Source organism: Scyliorhinus canicula, chromosome 16, assembly GCF_902713615.1.
Source record: "Scyliorhinus canicula chromosome 16, sScyCan1.1, whole genome shotgun sequence".
Lineage (NCBI taxonomy): Eukaryota > Metazoa > Chordata > Chondrichthyes > Carcharhiniformes > Scyliorhinidae > Scyliorhinus > Scyliorhinus canicula.
In genome coordinates, this window is record NC_052161.1 from 53469918 (window position 1) to 53489240 (window position 19323).

At 51.4% G+C, this 19323-nt stretch overlaps 1 protein-coding gene across 9 annotated transcripts in view; it reads right to left on the reverse strand.

The window, feature by feature from the left end:
• Positions 1-19323, reverse strand: part of LOC119951075 (coiled-coil and C2 domain-containing protein 2A-like) — a 610180-nt gene that overhangs the window by 559928 nt on the left and 30929 nt on the right. For 8 of the 9 annotated variants that reach the window (XM_038774117.1, XM_038774121.1, XM_038774113.1 and 5 more), the window contains exons 3-7: positions 16735-16822; positions 9181-9249; positions 8386-8458; positions 719-795; positions 527-625 (exon numbers count right to left, since the gene is read on the reverse strand). In XM_038774117.1, the coding sequence (XP_038630045.1) occupies positions 527-625; positions 719-795; positions 8386-8458; positions 9181-9249; positions 16735-16822 (406 nt within the window). The remainder of the gene's footprint in view (positions 1-526; positions 626-718; positions 796-8385; positions 8459-9180; positions 9250-16734; positions 16823-19323) is intronic. The other variant, XM_038774116.1, reaches the window with a different exon arrangement.

Below are 19323 nucleotides of genomic sequence, written 5' to 3' on the forward strand. Positions count from 1 at the left end.
CCCCCAGACCGACTAGGGAGGGCACAAGTGGGTGGGCAAGGCAGGCTGTGGGGGGCTCAAAGTGCCATTTTGTCTACTCCTATCTCTTGTGTTCTACTGAGCTGTCATCTTCTGCTACGCATGGTAATTGTATGTGGATTATTAAAAACATAGGAATTAGAAACAGAAGTAGGCAATTCAAACCCTCTAGATTTACTAGATCTACTCCACCATTCAATCAGATCATAGCTGGTCTCAAATCTACCTCCCATTAACCTTTAACCCATTTTTTATCAGAAGTATATCTATCTCATTCTTGAATCTATTTAATGACTCAGACTACACCAGACTATGGAGCAGGAAGTTACACAAATTCACCGCCCACTGCAGAAAGTAATTCCTCCTCATATCAGTTCTAAATCTTCCGCCTCTCAACCTATATCTGTGACCTATAACATCACATTTTATATTATCTGGTAACAACCAGTTATGTACCAACCTCTATATACTGGTCTCAACAAATGTTTAAATATAAGTTTGTGCTTACTGATGTCTTATCGAATCTTGTCACTAGTTCATCTCTTAACTGCTGCAGATGGTTTGAAGGTTCAGGCAATTCTTGCATGAACAAATTTGCAATCCCTGCCTGTGAAAAGATACGAGTCACATATTTTCCATTAAACAACATTTTTAAAATGCAAATACATTTTTAGCAAATGTTTAATGGTGGCACTCTAACCTTTACAGCTTTCAGTTTGTCTCTCACTCTGCTTCGTATTACATCAGCCAGTTGATTTTCATCAGTGTTAGAACCTGCTAGCAATGATAAAAATCCAATTAATTTATTTCTTACAAAATTTGCAATGGGCTGGATTCTCCAGTCTGCCACCAGAGTTTCTCGGCAGCAAGCCATTCGCTGGATGCAGGATTCTCTCTTCCTGCCACTCTAACCCTACACCACTGGGAAATCCTCAGGTAGGTGATATTAATCTTTATTATTGTCACATGTAGGCTTACATTAATACTGAAGTGAAGTTACTGTGAAAATCCCCTCGTCGCCACATACAGCGCTTGTTCGGGTACACTGAGGGAGAATTAAGGAATGCTGGGGCTGGATTCTCCACAGTTCCACTCCAAAATCGTGAAACATGATCGATCGGAGAATCAACTCCGCCGCCGCTTTGATGACCTCCCAACACGATGAAATCGCAACGCCCACCGTGTGGCCCGTAGAATCGCATTAGATGCCCTGACAACCAATTCCCCGGGGCCTGAGCAATTCTGCGGCCTGGATGGGCCAAAGTCCCGACAGCGTGGTTCTAACCAACGATAGAAAATCGTCATGCTGACGTGCTCGTTGATGCGGCGGCAGGAGGAAGTAGGAGTTAGCGTTGGGGGACCCAGGTCGCTGGGTGAACGAAGGGTTAACAGCCGTATAGGTGGGTGCCGCCTCCCTCCCCGGCCACTCCACTCAACCGGCGACACCCACTGGCGGGAACACCCAGGGCCACACCGACAGCAGCCGCCAGTGAGGGCAGTGAAATACAATGGTGACCCTGGCAGTAGGGACCGGCGGCAGAAGCAGGGGCACAGGTGGACGGGGGGGATGGGGGGCATGTGTGGCTCAGGCGCGCGGAGACAACCGTGGCCACCATGAAGCCTATGGTACCTTGTTGTGCACGGGTATATGCGCCATGTTAACATGTCCCCCCCTCACCCATGCAGGCCATAATGTTTAGGAACCACCCAGCGATGTTAGCCGCCATGGCGGGGGCGGCTACCCTGCATGCTGCCCTGTGGCAGCGTCAGTCCAGGCAGCTCAGAGAGGAGGTGGAGGCTGCAACAGAGGAGCGGGCCGCAGACGGGCAGGTGGCAGCTGCTCAGACTGGAGGACTGCCTGCCCGACAGGCCAAGGAGGAGGATGAGGAATGGGACGAGGGGGAGCAGGAGGAGGAATAAGACGAGGAGGAGGAGGAGGTGATGGTGGTGCGAAGGAGGTGTCTGATGAGGCCCCGCGTGTACCGGTGCCACATGTCCTTTCAGGTAATCCCGGACCGGGCACGCAGGAGGAGGCTGCGGATGAGCCGGGAAACCATCACTCACATCTGCCACGATGGCATACTTGATACCGCGTGGGAGTCGAGTGGGGGGGGACCCTCTACCGATGGCCATCAAAGTGACTGTTGCTCTCAACTCCATGGGGCCGTTCCAGTCACTGAGTGGGGATCTGTCTGGCAACTCACAGGCATCGGTGCATCCGTGCCATGACGGACACACTGTATGGCCTTGCGGACCGGTAGATACAGTTCCCTGTGGACCTCACCCACCAAGATGCCCAGGCAGCGGGGTTCACTACCGTCGCTGGGATGCCCCTGGAATTGGGTCTGGGGGGTCATCGATGGTATGCATGTCACCCTGCGGCCAACAGCAGATAACAGGCCGTGTTCACGAAGTGGAAGGGATACTACTCCATGAATGTTCAGCTGGTCTGTGACAACCAGATGAAGATCCTGCACGTCTGCCGGTACCCGGGCAGTGTACATGACTCATTCGTATTGGCACAATCATTCATCTCCGGCATGTTCGAGGGACACCCCCCCCCCCCCCCCCCCCGTTGCGGGGCTGGTTGCTGGGCGACAGGGGTTACCCATTGTGGTCATGGCTGATGTAGCCTATCCAGAAACCTCAGAGCAACGCGGAGACCCGTTACAATGATGACCACTGTACAACCAGGGATGTGGTGGACAGGTACTTCGGGGTTCTGAAGATGCACTTAAGGTGCCTAGACCGCTCTGGAGGGGCCTGCCAGTACGAGTCAAGCAGAGTCGGTTGCATTGTTGTGGTCTGCTGCGTCCTCTACAATGTAGCCCAGCAGAGGGGCGATGAGCTGGAGGAGGATGAGGGGCAAGGGCATGCCTCGTCAGACGAGGAGGATGAGGGGGAGGACAATGGGCGGGACATGGGGGCCGGCCATGCATGGGAGGTTGCACTACACTATCGGCAGGGCCAACGAGCACGGGACGCTTTGGTCGAAGCACCTTTCACCAACTGGGGGTGGGAGGGTTGCTATGCAGGGGCACGGACACCACAGTACCACACCCCCTCACCACCTGACACCCTCAACTCCCACACCACTGAACACACTCACCTGAGTTTGTTGCCCTTAGCTAGCTGGAATCTCTCCGTCAGTTCGTCCAGTGTTGTGACCCTGCCATCAGTGTATATGTCGCGGACTGTCAGTGTCTCCCAGTCCTGTCTCCACCTTTTAAAGTTGGTGTCAGTGAGCGTTGGCTCGAACCTATGGTTGTTAGGGGCTGGTTTAGCTCACTCAGCTAAATCGCTGGCTTTTAAAGCAGATCAAGCAGGCCAGCAGCACGGTTCGATTCCCGTACCAGCCTCCCCGGACAGGCGCCGGAATGTGGCGACTAGGGGTTTTTCACAGTAACTTAATTGAAGCCTACTCGTGACAATAAGCGATTTTCATTTTTCATTTTGTTGTAGATGGGGCTTTGTTGGAATTTCGGTCAGGCCGAATTACTGCCGTAATTGGTTCCAGGTATGGAGGGTTGCTACCACTACTGGGTTGCTGGAGTGTTTTTTGGGTGAGGATGGTACTGCCGCCATGGCGAGGGCCCTTCCCTGGACTCTGTTTTCTGCTGGACCTTTTAAAGGATTCTCGCAATCTTCCCCCCCATACAAACGGAATGATTAATGATGTACCATCAATTGGACACGAGTCGAGATGAAGATCCAAACATTAGGTTTTAATCGACTAGTTGTGTGCCCGGCAGTCGACTTGCAGAGAAAGGCCGACTGCCGGGTCCTACGGGTTCTTATACCCCGCCTCGTAGGCGGGACTACTTGCCTCCTGACCAATCGGTGAGCAGTCACATGACTAGTCTCAACCAACCAGCCGAGAGGCACATGACCGGCCTGAGCCAATGGGCAGCGAGTGTACTGCACCAATGGCAGATAGGTACCGTAAACCTCCTAGTCATATCACCACAATTAATTTGTCCAGTGAGTTGAATAAGGCCTTGGGATATAGATCGAGATAGATCTAATTAGGAAGAGATACCTGGAGAGCACCTTCATTTTGATCGTCTGTGATGTACCATCAATTCGACTCAAGACACATTTAGGATCCAAACTGTGGCTTTAATCAGCTAGTTGTTAGCCCGGTGGTCGACTACAGAGAATGACCGACCACCGGGAACTCTGGGTACTTATACCCCGCCTCGGAGGCGGGGCCTGCTTGCCTCTCGGACAATTGGAGAGCAGTCACATAGACATAGAACAGTACAGCACAGAACAGGCCCTTCGGCCCTCAATGTTGTGCCGAGCAATGATCACCCTACTTAAACCCACGTAACCCGTATACCCGTAACCCAACAATCCCCCCATTAACCTTACACTACGGGCAATTTAGCATGGCCAATCCACCTAACCCGCACATCTTTGGACTGTGGGAGGAAACCGGAGCACCCGGAGGAAACCCACGCACACACGGGTGCCCGTGTTGTTCTGGATGACCTTCACGGTGGAGCCGGTGACGTCGGGCCGATGGTCGTCCTTGCCTCCGGGAGCGTCGGTCGTAGATATGTCTCCGTACACCGGGCCGGTGGTGGAGACGCTGTAATCGGGGGAGAGGGGGCATGTGCGCTGGGGGGAATTGGGGTTTGGGGGGGGGGGTGTTGGTATAGAGGAAGAAGGCCGCACGCCGGCGGGCGCCAGGTCCCGGAGCGAGACCGTATCCTGCCGACCGTCGGGATACTCCACGTACGCATATTGTGGGTTGGCGTGGAATAACTGGACTCGCTCAACCAACGGGTCGGACTTGTGCACCCACACATGCTTCCAGAGCAGGATGGGCCCGGGGGTGGCCAGCCAGGTCGGGAGAGGGGATCCCGAGGACAACTTCCTGGGGAAAACAAGAAGACGTTCATGAGGTGTTTGATTAGTGGTAGTACAGAGGAGAGATTGGATTGAATGCAGGGCGTCGGGGATGACCTCTTGCCAAAGGGGAATAAGGAGATCTCTGGACCTTAGGGCCAGCAGGATGGTCTTCCAAATGGTGCCATTCTCCCGCTCAACCTGACCGTTACCCCGGGGGTTATAACTGGTCGTCCTGCTAGAGGCTATGCCCCTGCTGACCAGGAACTGATGCAGTTCGTCACTCATAAAAGAGGATACCCCACCCCCCCTTCAGAGACTTCTATGGGGAACTGTACCGGTCGGAGCCCCCGGTGGAGGGGGGTGGAATGGGGCGCTTCTTGGACAAGCTGCGATTCTCAAGGGTGGAGGAGGAGCAGGTGGAGGGACTAGGGGCGCCGATCGAGCTGGAGGAGGTGGTCAAAGGGATAGGGAGCATGCAGTCGGGGAAGGCGCCGGGGCCGGACGGGTTTCAGGCGGAATTTTATAAAAGGTATTTGGACCTGTTGGGCCCCCTGTTGGTCCGGACCTTTAACGAGGCAAGGGAGGGGGCGGCTTTGCCCCCAACTATGTCATGGGCGCTGATTTCCTTGATCCTGAAGCGGGACAAGGACCCTCTGCAGTGCGGATCATATAGGCCGATTTCGCTGCGGAACGCCGATGCTAAGCTGCTGGCAAAGATCCTGGCCACTAGAATAGAGGATTGCGTGCCCGGGGTCATTCATGAGGACCAGGCGGGGTTTGTGAAAGGAAGGCAGCTGAATACAAACGTACGAAGGCTCCTCAACGTTATTATGATGCCGGCTGTGGAAGGGGAGGCGGAGATAGTGGTGGCATTAGATGCGGAGAAGGCCTTTGATTGGGTTGAGTGGGAGCATTTGTGGGAGGTGTTGGAGAGGTTTGGGGAGGGGTTTATCCGGTGGGTGAGGATGCTCTACGAGGCCCCGATGGCGAGTGTAGCCACAAATAGGAGGAGGTCGGAATACTTTCGGCTGTACCGGGGGACGAGACAGGGGTGCCCCCTGTCCCCCTTGCTCTTCGCGTTGGCAATTGAGCCCCTGGCCATGGCATTGAGGGAGTCAGGGAACTGGAGGGGCCTGGTGCGGGGTGGGGAGGAGCATCGAGTGTCGCTATACGCGGACGACCTGTTGCTGTATGTAGCGGACCCGGTGGGGGGGATGCCGGAGGTGATGAGGATTCTTAGTGAATTCGGGGGTTTCTCGGGGTATAAGTTGAACTTGGGCAAGAGTGAGGTGTTTGTGGTACATCCGGGGGATCAAGAGGAGGGGATTGGTAGGCTCCCATTGAAGCAGGCAGGGAAGAGCTTCAGGTACCTAGGGGTCCAGGTGGCGGGGAGCTGGGGGGCCCTGCAAAAGCTCAACCTCACAAGGTTGGTGGAGCAGATGGAGGAGGAGTTTAAGAGGTGGGATATGTTACCGCTGTCACTGGCGGGGAGGGTGCAGTCCGTTAAGATGACGGTGCTCCCGAGGTTTTTATTCCTGTTCCAGTGCCTTCCCATCCTTATCCCGAAGGCCTTTTTTAGGAGGGTCAACAGGAGTATCAGCTCGGTAGCACGGTAGCATGGTGGTTAGCATAAATGCTTCACAGCTCCAGGGTCCCAGGTTCGATTCCCGGCTGGGTCACTGTCTGTGCGGAATCTGCACATCCTCTCCGTGTGTGCGTGGGTTTCCTCCGGGTGCTCCGGTTTCCTCCCACAGTCCAAAGATGTGCGGGTTAGGTGGATTGGCCATGCTAAATTGCCCTTAGTGTCCTAAAAAGTAAGGTTAAGGGGGGGGTTGTTGGGTTACGGGTATAGGGTGGGTTTGAGTAGGGTGATCATTGCTCGGCACAACAGCGAGGGCCGAAGGGCCTGTTCTGTGCTGTACTGTTCTATGTTCTATGTTCTATCACGGGATTTGTGTGGGCGCATGGGACTCCGAGGGTTAGAAGAGTGTTCCTGGAACGAGGCAGGGATAGGGGGGGTCTGGCATTGCCCAACCTCTGTGGGTACTATTGGGCCGCCAACGCAGCGATGGTGCGTAAGTGGAAGTCCACCTCAGAGGACATAAAGCCAGCAATGCCAAAGCACAAATTGCCCAAGCAGAGGTTGTGTACCTGGAGCAAAGGATTTTGGAAGGAAAGAGAGAACTTACCCAGAATAGGACCACAGCCATTTGGGTTGCCAAACATCCCACTACTATTCAAGAACTCAGGTCCTTTTTGGGTTTGTGTAACTATACCTGAAATTGAACTCCTACACACAGCTGGCTCAGCCACTGAATGACCTTGCAAAGGGGAAGTGGAAATCCAAAGAACCCATTGCCCTCACAGGAGAGCAACTAGAGGCCTTCGCAAATCTAAAAAAGGCCTTGTGTTCAGCACCGGCTCTGGGAATCCCTGACAATGGGAAGCCATTTACCTTGTTTATCCATGAGAAAGGATACAGAAAGGATACATGACAGCAATACTGGCACAAGAACATGGGGATCATACCCATTGGGTATTATTCGGGAAAACTGGATGCAATGGCCCTTGGATGGGGAAGTTGCCTGAGAGCCATGGAAGCTATGTGTCAGGTTGCAATGGTCTAGTCCTGGACCTAGAGCTAACCATCAACTGTGTGGTGTACATATTCTGCTGTCTATGAACAGAATAGCCCAGTTACTGCAGCCAGATGGACCAGATGGACAGCAATCCTGGAAGCCTTTGAGCTGCATGCCCGAAAGTGGAAATAGCTACTCACCTCCTCAGTTCCCCTCAGCAGCCATTGCATCAGCATCACTTTTTAAAAAAAAAGAGTACTAAACGACGCCCGCTTGATTTCTCGCTTGGGAGCCGGTTAATTCCCGGGAGGCCATTACATGTAACTTCAATCTCGCTCGTGAAATGGAAATTAATGCATATTGGGGTTAATGATTATGCTCGCCATATTTGGCCAAGATCTGGAGCCCGCCATCGGGAGCAGGCCAATTAGATACCAAACTAATTCACGCCCGGTACGAATCTTGATTTTATCTTTCCCGCTATTTAACGGGTGCTCCCAGATCAGCGCCAGCCAGACGCAACGCACTGGTTAAATCGTGCCCAATGTTCCTAGTATGGTATGGGCACTGGATTCCTGCTAGTCCTGTTACTGGGCAAATCACATCTCTCTCGCCGCCTGCTAGTGTTGATACTTTTCTGTTATTTTATTTTCACTGTTCACTGTTAATCTCGTTAACTTTCCACATTTCTGTCAAATATATGAAACCAGCTGGTCTTTTCCTTTCAGTTATTTTTGCATGCTTGTACATTACTGCTCATCAAAATCTAAAAGACAAATTTGTATGCCATACACTGTATAAAAATTTAACTAAAATACAGTAGCTTGTAAAAAACTATGTTTCATTTAGAAAAAAAATACAGTTTGTATTAAAGGAATTCGCTTTTTTATATACATATTTGTGTCCTATGTATACTAATTAGAAAACATACCTTCCTCTAAACTGGGATTACTGAGCCCTTCAATTTGGTCAAGTAACAATGAATGTTCAGACTCTTCAGCAAGCTAAAAAAAAAAACAATGCTTAAGTGAGGAACTTACTGTTTCATTTTTTGAACAGTTTCAACAAAATCTGCTCACTGGATTAGATAAATCAAATCTAGTTGCCTGGGTTCATTAAAATGGACCTAAAATATAAATATGCACTGCTGACAACTTTGAACTGGCAAAGACATGGGTGAGGATTTCAGTTGTGTAAGTGTAAAGGGATCGGGGAGAATGGAGTGGGAACAAAAGTGCCAATGGGCAGTTGGAAATAAACAGTTGTCATAGTGGCTAATATATGGGATTTTAAATTTCAACCTGGTTTAACCTGGACATAGAAGTTGTGTCCCATCAGCTTTAACTGTGTGAACATGAAGTCAAAGTAAGTTATTGCTTATCCATGGGTTGATGTCAGATAAATCAGTCAGCCAGTTAGCACACAAATTGTTGTGGAGTAAAGAAACTTTGGAAATAGCAAGATTTTATACAATGATGAAATCAAGTTGAGTTGATCAGGAGGACAAAGTTATGGAACCAGGAGTGCAGCAAAATTAGAGAACAAGAATTGAAGCAACGGATAAAATCAAGGGGATGCAGTGTCACTTCATATAAAAATTATATGTGGTGAAGTGGGAGATTACTTGAGTAACGGAATTGCTGTGGGACTCAGAAGGACAGATGTGAATTGTGAAGAAGTGAGGAAGATAACATTGTTTATTGCAACTCAATATAAAATACTATACCCTCTTCCTTATATTTTCTCTTCTAGCTGAAATGCGCCGCTTCATATGGTCTTCTTGTGCGTCCTCATCCTGAGGATACAAATTTTCAATTAAATTACTATAGGTCCTCAATTTGCATAGTAACACCATTTTGGCACTTTGCATAGCAGTGCAGACCAGTGCTGACCTCTCATAGCCTGTAGGGTCATTGGAAGAAGATCTAATTTGCCTGGTCTAGGTAGTACTCACATTGTTGTGCAAGGAATTTCTGACATCCTGTCCCTGTCAGTGGGAGGATGGTAGTAATGGGGAAAGAGGTGAAGCTAGTTCTTTCTTTTCTCTCTTTTCACCTTCCCCACAATAACACATTTGTTGGTCCCCTTCCCTCTTGGACGGTTGGCGATTCCCACGTCTTGGGTAGAGGATGGCCCTGCGTTCTTCCACCTCGTCCAGCAGGGTGTCCAGGTCCATGTCGTGGAACCTCGGAGCGGCTCGTCGGGGCTCAGCCATCGCGTCGTCTTGGGTCCTGTGCGCGGATCGTGCACTTTAAATGACGGTGCACGGCATCAGTAGGGCGTCGCGCGATGATGACGCTGCTTTCGTGCCACGCCCCCTGAGTTCCGCGCAGCCCCGCTGCTAGCCCATTTTCGGGCCCTGAATCGCTCGTGACCGCCACCGTTTGGCGCCGTCGTGAAACGCAACAGCATTCACAACGGCGCGGGGACTCTGCTGCATTATCGGAGAATCCCGCCCATGATTCTCATCACCATTCTCCTGTCTTCTCCCCATAACCCCTGAGCCCCTTATTAATCAAGAACCTATATATCTCTGTCTCAAAGACACTCAGTGACTTAGTCTCCACAGCCTTCTGCGGCAATGAGTTCCACAGATTCACCACTCTCGGGCTGAAGAAATTCCTCCTCATCTCTATTTTAAAGGATCGTCCCTCCAGTCTGAAGCTGTGCCCTTGGGTTCTAGTTTCTCCTACTAGTGGAAACATCCTTTCCATGTTCACTCTCAGCCTCTCAGTATTCTACACCTCCATCACTTCACCAGGATGGTCTCCGCTTCTTCCTTGAGCAGAGGCCCAAACAATCCCTGTCCTTCATTACTCTCCTTCACCACTAAATAATTTCTCCTTTAATTTGTCTCACTTCTTGCAAATAAAAGGTGTAACTATGGGTGCCCGCATGGGCCCCAGTTACTCCTGTCGTTTTGTAGGTTTTGTGGAACGCTCTTTGTTCCAGTCATACTCTGGCCTGCTCTTGCAACTCTTTTTGCGTTACATCGATGACTCTATTAATGCTGTTTCAAGCTCTTGTCTGGCCCTGGAATAAATTATAAATTTTGCTTCCAATTTCCACCCCTCTCAGCTTCCTATGGTCCATCTCTGACACACTCTGCGTCCATTTCTCGTGATACGCTGACCACCAATATCCATTACACATCCACCAACTCCCACAGCTCCTCACATCCTGCTTCCTGTAAGGACTCTATCCCATTCTCCGAGTTTCTCCACTAGCGTCACATCTGTTCTGATGCTGTCACCTTCAAAAATGGTACTTCTGACATGTCTGCATTTTCCATTAACTGAGATTTCCCCCCACCTATGATTGACAGGGCGCTCAACTAGGTTCAACCCATTTCGCACACCTCTGCCCTCACCCTTTCCCATCCCTCCCAGAACCTTGATAAGGTCACTCTTGTCCTCACTTTCCACCACACCAGCTCCCACATTCAAAGGACCATCCTCCGTCATTTCTGCCAACTCCAGCATGATGCTATCACAAAACAAATCTTCCCTCATCCCATCAGCATTTCGTCGGGACCGCTCCTTCAGTGACACTCTCCATTACGCCAAGCTCCCCATCCCCTTCCCACGGCACCTCTCCTTGCAACTGCAGAAGGTGCAACACTTGCCCCGTTACCTCCTCACTCCTCACCATTCAAAGCCCCAAACTCTCCTTTTAGGTTAAGCTGTGTTCCACTTGAACTTCCTTCAATTTGGTCTATTGTATTCGCTGCTCCCAATGCGGTGTCCTCTACTAAAGACTAAACACAGACCAGGTAAGCGGTTTACGGAATCCCTTTCCTCAGTGTGGTAGTCACAACTGATGTATATATTGTATATAGAGGATGTTGTTATAGGTGCTTTACGGTAAGGCCCCTGTTCCACAGGTACGGGGATAGATCCCTGCCTGCTGGCTCCGCCCAGTAGGCAGAGTATAAATATGCGTGTTCCCCATACAACAGCCATTTCGTCAGCTGCTGTAGGAGGCCACACATCTCAGTGTAATAAAGCCTCGATTACATTCTACTCTCGTCTTTGCGTAATTGATAGTGCATCAATTTATTACACTGAGTTTTCAGAGATGGACCTCCGCATCAAGCCGAATCGCCTGCAGCTGCATCCTCAAGCAGACAACGCCAAAAAGGACTTTGAACATTGGCTAGCCTATTTCGAAGCATACATCGGGTCTGCACCAGACGCTATTCCAGAAGCACAGAAGCTCCAGATCCTTTACACCCGGCTGAGCTCCAACGTCTTTCCATTCGACCAGGACGCGCCAACCTACGCAGAGGCCATGGCGCTACTGAAGGAAAACTACGCTCAGCGGACTAACAAAATCTATGCCAGACACCTCCTCTCCACGCGGCGCAGCTTCCGGTGAGTCAGTGGAAGATTTCTGGCGCGCCTTCTCGCCCTAGTTAGAGACTGTGACTGTGAGGTCGTTTCGGCCACGGAACACTCAACTTTGCTGATGAGAGACGCATTTTTTACGGGCATAGGGTCTGACTACATCCGCCAGCACCTCCTAGAAGGGGCCACGCTCGAACTCGCGGCGACCAAAAAGCTAGCTCTCTCACTTACGGTCGCATCATGCAACATTCAGGCCTATGCCCCCGACCTCGCGGCCCACCCCTCCTGTGCATTGTGGACTCCGCAGACGGCCGCCCCATCGTGGACCCCATCAGAGACCGCCCTTAGCCAGCCCCATGCCTGTGCCGCGCGGCAGCCGACCAATCTCGGGGGGCCCAAATGCTACTTCTGTGGGCAGTCAAAACACCTCTGAGCACCCTCTACAAGGCCTGTGGTAAGAAGGGACATTTTGCTGCAGTGTGCCAGGCCCGCTCAATCGCAGCTATTGTGCCAGCACATCCCACGAGCGACCAGTAGGCACCGCCATCTTCCCCTCCTCGGACCACGTGTGGCCAGTGGACGCTGCCATCTTGCTCGACTCACAACACGTGCGGCCCGTGGGCGCCGCCATCGTGTTCCTCCCAAAACCAACGGGCGCCGCCATCTTGCCTTCCTCACGACAGGGCGCCGCCATCTTGCCTCTCCCACGACACGTGCAGCTCGTGTGCGCCGCCATCTTGCCCTACTCGGACCCCTGCCCGTCGGGCACCTTATCAGCTGCAACCACCGACGACCAGCCGCGTCTCACCTCAGTCACGATTGACCAGTCTCGACTGCTTCAACTAAAGTGAAGGTCAACGGACACAAAATCTCCTGCCTGCTGGGAGCACTGAAAGCTTCATTCACCCCGATATGGTAAGGCCCTGCTCCCTTGCGGTACACCCTGCCAATCAAAGAATCACCCTGGCCTCCAGATCCCACTCCTTGGCGATCCGGGGGTACTGCATTGCCACTCTCACTGTCCAAGGCGTAGAGTTCAGCGGCTTCCACCTCCGTGTCCGCCCCAACCACTGCGCTGCCTTGCTACTCGGCCTGGACTTCCAGTGCAACCTCCAGAGCCTAACCCTGAAATTTGGCGGGCCCCTACTACCCTTACTGTGTGCGGCCTCGCAACCCTCAAGGTCGACCCACCTTCCCTTTTTGCAACCCTAACCCCAGATTGCAAACCCGTCGCCACCAGGAGCAGACGGTACAGCGCCCAGGACAGGACCTTCATCAGGTCCAAGGTCCAGCGGCTGCTTCAGGAAGGCATCATCGAAGCCAGCAACAGCTCCTGGAGAGCCCAGGTGGTAGTAGCCAAAACTGGGGAGAAAAATAGGATGGTCGTTGACTACAGTCAGACCATCAATCGGTACACGCAGCTCGATGCGTACCCCCTCCAACGCATATCTGATATGGTCAATCAGATTGCACAGTACCGGGTCTTCTCAACAGTGGACCTGAAATTTGCCTACCACCAGCTCCCCACCTGTAAGGCGGACTGCCCATACACTGCGTTCGAAGCAGACGGTCGCCTTTACCACTTTCTTTGGGTCCCCTTCGGCGTCACCAACGGGATCTTGGTCTTCCAACGGGAGATGGACCGAATGGCTGACCGGTACGGACTGCGGGCCACCTTCCCGTACCTGGACAATGTCACCATCTGCGGCCACCACCAGCAGGACCATGACACTAACCTTTCCAAATTCCTCCACACCACCAAACTCCTCAACCGAACCTACAACAAGGAGAAGTGCATGTTCAATACGGACTGATTAGCCATCCTCGGCTATATGGTTCAGGACGGAGTTCTAGGGCCCACCCCGATCGCATGTGCCCCCTCTTGGAACCCCCCCTCCCCCACTGCACCAAGGCCCTCAAACGGTGCCTGGGGTTCTTTTCGTATTATGCCCAGTGGGTCCCAAACTATGCGGACAAGGCCCGCCCAGTCATCCAATCCTCCATTTTGCCACTAACGGCCAAGGCTCAACAAGCCTTCAACCGTATCAAGGCCGACATTGCCAAGGCTGCGATGCACACAGTCGACAAGACGTTACCATTCCAAGTGGAGAGCTATACATCAGACGTCGCTCTGGCCGCCACCCTCAACCAGGCAGGCAGGCCCGTGGCATTATTTTCCCGCACCCTCCATGCCTCTGAAATTCGGCACTCCTCTGTCGAAAAGCAGGCTCAAGCCATCGTTGGAGCTGTGCACAATTGGAGGCATTACCTGGCTGGCAGGAGATTCACTCTCCTCACTGACCAACGGTTGGTTGCCTTCATGTTTAATAACACACAGCGGGGCAAGATCAAAAACGATAAAATCTTGGGGTGGAGGATCGAGCTCTCCACCTACGAGATTTTGTATCGCCCCGGTAAGCTCAATGAGCCCCCCGATGCCCTATCCCGAGGTACATGTGCCAGCGCACAAGCGGACCGACTCCGCACCCTGCACGACAACCTCCGTCAACCAGGAGTCACCCGTTTTTACCATTTCATCAAGGCCCGCAACCTGCCCTACTCCATCGAGGAAGTCAGGGCAATCACCAGGGACTGCCAGGTCTGTGCGGAGTGCAAGCGCATTTCTACCGGCCAGATCGTGCGCGCCTGGTGAATGCCTCCCGCCCCTTTGAACGCCTCAGCATGGACTTCAAAGGGCCCCTCCCCTCCACCGACCGCAACATGTACTTTCTCAGTGTGGTTGATGAATACTCCCGATTCCCCTTTGCCGTCCCATGCCCCGACATGACGTCTGCCACCGTCATCAAAGCCCTCAACACCATCTTCGCTCTGATCGGTTTCCACAGCGACCGGGGATCCTCATTCATGATTGATGAGCTGCGCCAGTACCTGCTCAACAGGGGAATTGCCTTGAGCAGGATGCCCAGCTACAACCCATGGGGAAATGAGCAGGTAGAGAGGGAGAACGGGACAGTCTGGTGGGCCATCCAACTGGCCCTACGGTCCAGAAATCTCCCGGCCTCCCTCCTCCCCGATGCACTCCACTCCATTCGGTTGCTCCTGTGCGCCGTGACTAATGAAAACCCCCATGACGTCTCCTTCTTCCCCAGGAATTCCACCTCCAGGGTATCGCTCCCAACGTGGCTGGCAGCTCCAGGACCCATTCTCCTCGTAGACACGTTCGATTCCACAAGGCGGACCCGTTGGTTGAAAGGGCCAACTTCACGCCAACCCACAGTACGCTTAAGTAGCGTACCCCGACGGCCGCAAGACACAGTCTCCCTCAGGGACCCCACCACAGCCCCTGCTCCGGGGCACTCCGCCCTCCTCTTGCCCACACCCGGGGATGAAGAGGATTTCGACACGCTCCCAGAGTCTCCGAAGACCAAGCCGCCACCGGAGTCATTTAGTGCCACCAGTGCTACGGCACTCTCTACGACAGATTAGGGCACCGGACCATCTGAATTTATAATTTTAACTATACTTTTAAAACACAATTTCCTGTATATAGTTCTCCACCACCCTCGCTGGACTCATTTTTAACAGGGGGTGAATGTAGTAGTCACCACTGATGTATATATTGTATATAGAGGATGTTGTTATAGGTGCTTTATGGTAAGGCCCCTGTACCACAGGTACAGGGATAGATCCCTACCTGCTGGCTCCGCCCAGTAGGCGGAGTATAAATATGTGTGCTCCCCGTACAGCAGCCATTTCGTCAGCTGCTGTAGGAGGCCACACATCTCATAGATATCATAGAATTTACACTACAGAAGGAGGCCATTCGGCCCATCGAGTCTGCACCGGCTCTTGGAAAGAGCACCCTACCCAAGGTTAACACCTCCACCCTATCCCCATAACCCAGTAACCCCACCCAACACTAAGGGCAATTTTGGACACTAAGGGCAATTTATCATGTCCAATCCACCTAACTTGCACATCTTTGGACTGTGGGAGGAAACCGGAGCACCCAGAGGAAACCCACGCACACACGGAGAGGATGTGCAGACTCCGCGCAGACAGTGACCCAAGCCAGAATCGAACCTGGGACCCTGGAGCTGTGAAGCGATTGTGCTATCCACAATGCTACCGTGCTTCCTCAGTGTAATAAAGCCTCGATTACATCCTACTCTCGTCTTTGCGTAATTGATAGTGCATCACTCATTCCGCAATTATGTCCCCAGCTTCCTTATGCTTGCCACTTTAACTTAGCACCTTAACCTCATGCCGACATGCCAATCTTTCACCTTCTGCAATGCTCCAGTGAAGCCCAACACATGCTGGAGGGACAGCATCTCATCTTCAATTAGGCATATTACAAGTCTCAGGACTCAACATTTGAGTTCAACAACTTTAGACAGCAACCTTTCTCCCCATTTTAAAACCCTTTGTTTATATATTCCATACACGTATCTGTTCAATGCACAACCCCCCGCCCTCCCCCCCCCATCACTTGCCACATCAGACCATCTGTCTTTTGTTCTTAAAGTTGCTGCATTTTGCTGCAATCTCTCACATTACAGTTTAATTTCCAACGGATTTCTCCCTCTTTAGTTATGACAAAGAGCCAAGTGGACTTGAAATCTTAATTCTGTTTTCTCTCCTACAGGTGCTGCCGGACCTGCTGAGTGTTTCCAGCGTCCTCTGTTTTTTTTTAAAACATATATTTTTATTGTGCTTTCAATCAACTCTAATTTCACAATTGGTATACATCCTCGTGTTTGAAGAACCTTGGAAGGTTTTATTAAATTTAAAAATACTAATACAATGTTGCTTTCAGTTGTCCTTTTCAATTAATGAACCATGTTTACAATTTGAAATCCTGGCATGATTGCTGAATTGTCTGTTTCTGTCAATCATAAAAACGAGAACAAGAGTTTTGACATACACAATTCTTTATTATAAACAATTGACTAACTCAATTTGACACCTACCCATAATGCTTGCATTGGCAATGAAGGTGTTTCATCACTATCGCTTTGCGAATCGTGCGGTACCATTTTTTCAACCGGAACCTTCCTCCTTAAGAGAAAAATAAAATGATTAGCATAAACCATTTCATTAAATTATTGATACAAAAATGCATGAGTATGAAATGTAAACATTAACTCATGAACGCCATGTGACATTGTCACAGTGAAACAGAGAATACAGGGTTTAAATATAACACGGCCATTCTACCATGTCAAAAATGTTTGAAGTTCAAATGCTGAGACCTCAGGGCCGAGCATACATGTCATGCACCAGTTACAGTTATTTTTAAATGCAAACCACATGCATAGGGCTGGATTTTACAAGGCGGTGTGTTCCCCACCCGCCCAACTGAGTAGTCAGTTGGGAGCCTGCCCACAAAAAAGGCAGCTACCCTGCAGCCATTTTACGCTCAGATGAGATTAATTGGCTAAGGGTGAGACTTCTGTCCTAACTGGGGAGGAAGTCTTGTCACAGAGAGCTGTCAGTCAATCGGACTGACCAGCAGCTCTATAGTTCGAGTAGCATCAGGTTCAAGCAGTGGGGCTTGTACCCAAAGACCAGATAATGGAATCCACATCGAGCGGGTTAAAAGAGGTGGGAGAACCAAGATTGAGAGGGTGTGCGGAGGGTTAGAGGGGGAATTTGGCCTGTGGGGAGGGATGCCTCCAATGGGCACAGGAGAATTCCCAAAAGAGGTTCACGTCCCTGCCTTCTTCTCAATATCAATTCACCCAATTAAGCCTGCCAGGCAACCCACTTCGTCCAGGCGTCCCTAAGCCGCAGATAACATAGTGACGGGTTGGATGAGATGATTAAGTAGCCATTAATTGATCACTTAAAGAGCTCAAAAGGCCACAGGGCAACCGGAAAGAACCAGCCTCTAGAAAGGTTTTTGGATATTTTCCATCGCACCAGCACTGAAATAAGGTGCATCAAAGCATCCTGTAGGATAATGGCGACCCTGGTCAGATCATTGTTCATTGCATATTGTACAAACTTATGAATGGATAGAAGGCCTCCACATTTGACCTACCCAGATTACCCTGTAGGGGTAACGTGTCTCAAAAATTTGATCAATGGGTGAAGCTAGCCGTTTCATGTTACCATGTAGTAGAAACACAAGTGGTATTCTCAGCAAACAGGATGCTGCCGTCAAGCCACAAAAGTGTTCTGTGTATCACAAAAATTAGTAATATGGTGTATGAATTTCAGTGCCGGTATAATGCCAGAAATGAAGACCGTGCATTCCAATCACTGGCGAGTTATAACAAACATCCTTTGACTATTGCCACAGGCAAAGTACACTGGCATACTAAACCAGCCTGTGCTTGCAAAACTCAAAAAGGTATCCTGGGCGGGATTCTATAATCCAGCGGCAGAGTGTCCACGCCGTCGTGAATGGGCCGACCCAACGACTAATTCTGGCCGCTACAGGGGACCAGCACGGCACTGGGGCAGTTCACGCCGCTCCAGCTGCTGATCCCGGCACGAACTGGGTGCACCAGGATCCGTGCATGTGCAGTGGCTCCGGCGCCAACACGCTCATGCGCAGTGGCTTCCTTCAACGCACCAGCCCCGATATAACATGGCGCAGGACTACAGGGGCCGGCGCGTATGAAAGGAGGGCCTCAGCCAAAGAGGCTGGCCCGCCAATCGGTGGGCCCCGATCGCGGGCCAGGCCACATCGGAGGCCCCCCGGGGCCAGACGCCCCCTACAGGCCGCCCCCGACCCTTCCACGTTGCAATCCCGCCGGCTGAGAGCAGGTGTGGACGGTGCCAGCGGGACTCGGCATTTTCATGACGGCCGCTTGGCCCATCCCGGGCCGAGAATCAGCGGGCCGGCCGTGTAGAGCAACCCCCGACCAGTGCCGTGCCAATGGTGCTGATTCTCCGCTCTGCGGAGAAACACGTGCCGGCGTCAGGGCAGCATGGCACGATTCGTGCTGGCCGCAGGGATTCTCCAGCCCGGCCCCGGGCTGAGAGAATCCCGCCACCATGTTTGTTTTTAGAAATTTATTTAGAAAAGTACCCAATTCATTTTTTCCAATTAAAGGGCAATTTAGCATGGCCAATCCACCACAACATATTTGGGTTGTGGGGGCAAAACCCACGCAAACACAGGGAAAATGTGCAAACTCCACACGAACAGTGACCCAGAGCCTGGATTGAACCTGGGACCTCGGCGCCGTGAGGCTGCAGGGCTAACTCACTGCGCCACCGTGCTGCCCTAATGGTATCCTATGTTATATATGATTCTGCAATTGGACAACACTTGCTAAGCAATCTTGATTGTGCAAAGAATTACACGAAAAGCCAATTTAAGATTATCAGTCAAGGTCTCAGTGGGGCTCACTTATGTATGCTGGAAGCAAAATATATTCACACACTGTGCCCTGTCCTTTTCAGACAGAAGGAGCATACCCATACCCTTTTTCAACTAAAAGCTTGGGGAATAGCCATTCATTCTCCATAGAAATCCCCTGACCAATCTGAGTTAGCTTGACTGGTTTGAATTTGAAATAAAAGCTTGGCAGTTAACTGTTCCCTCT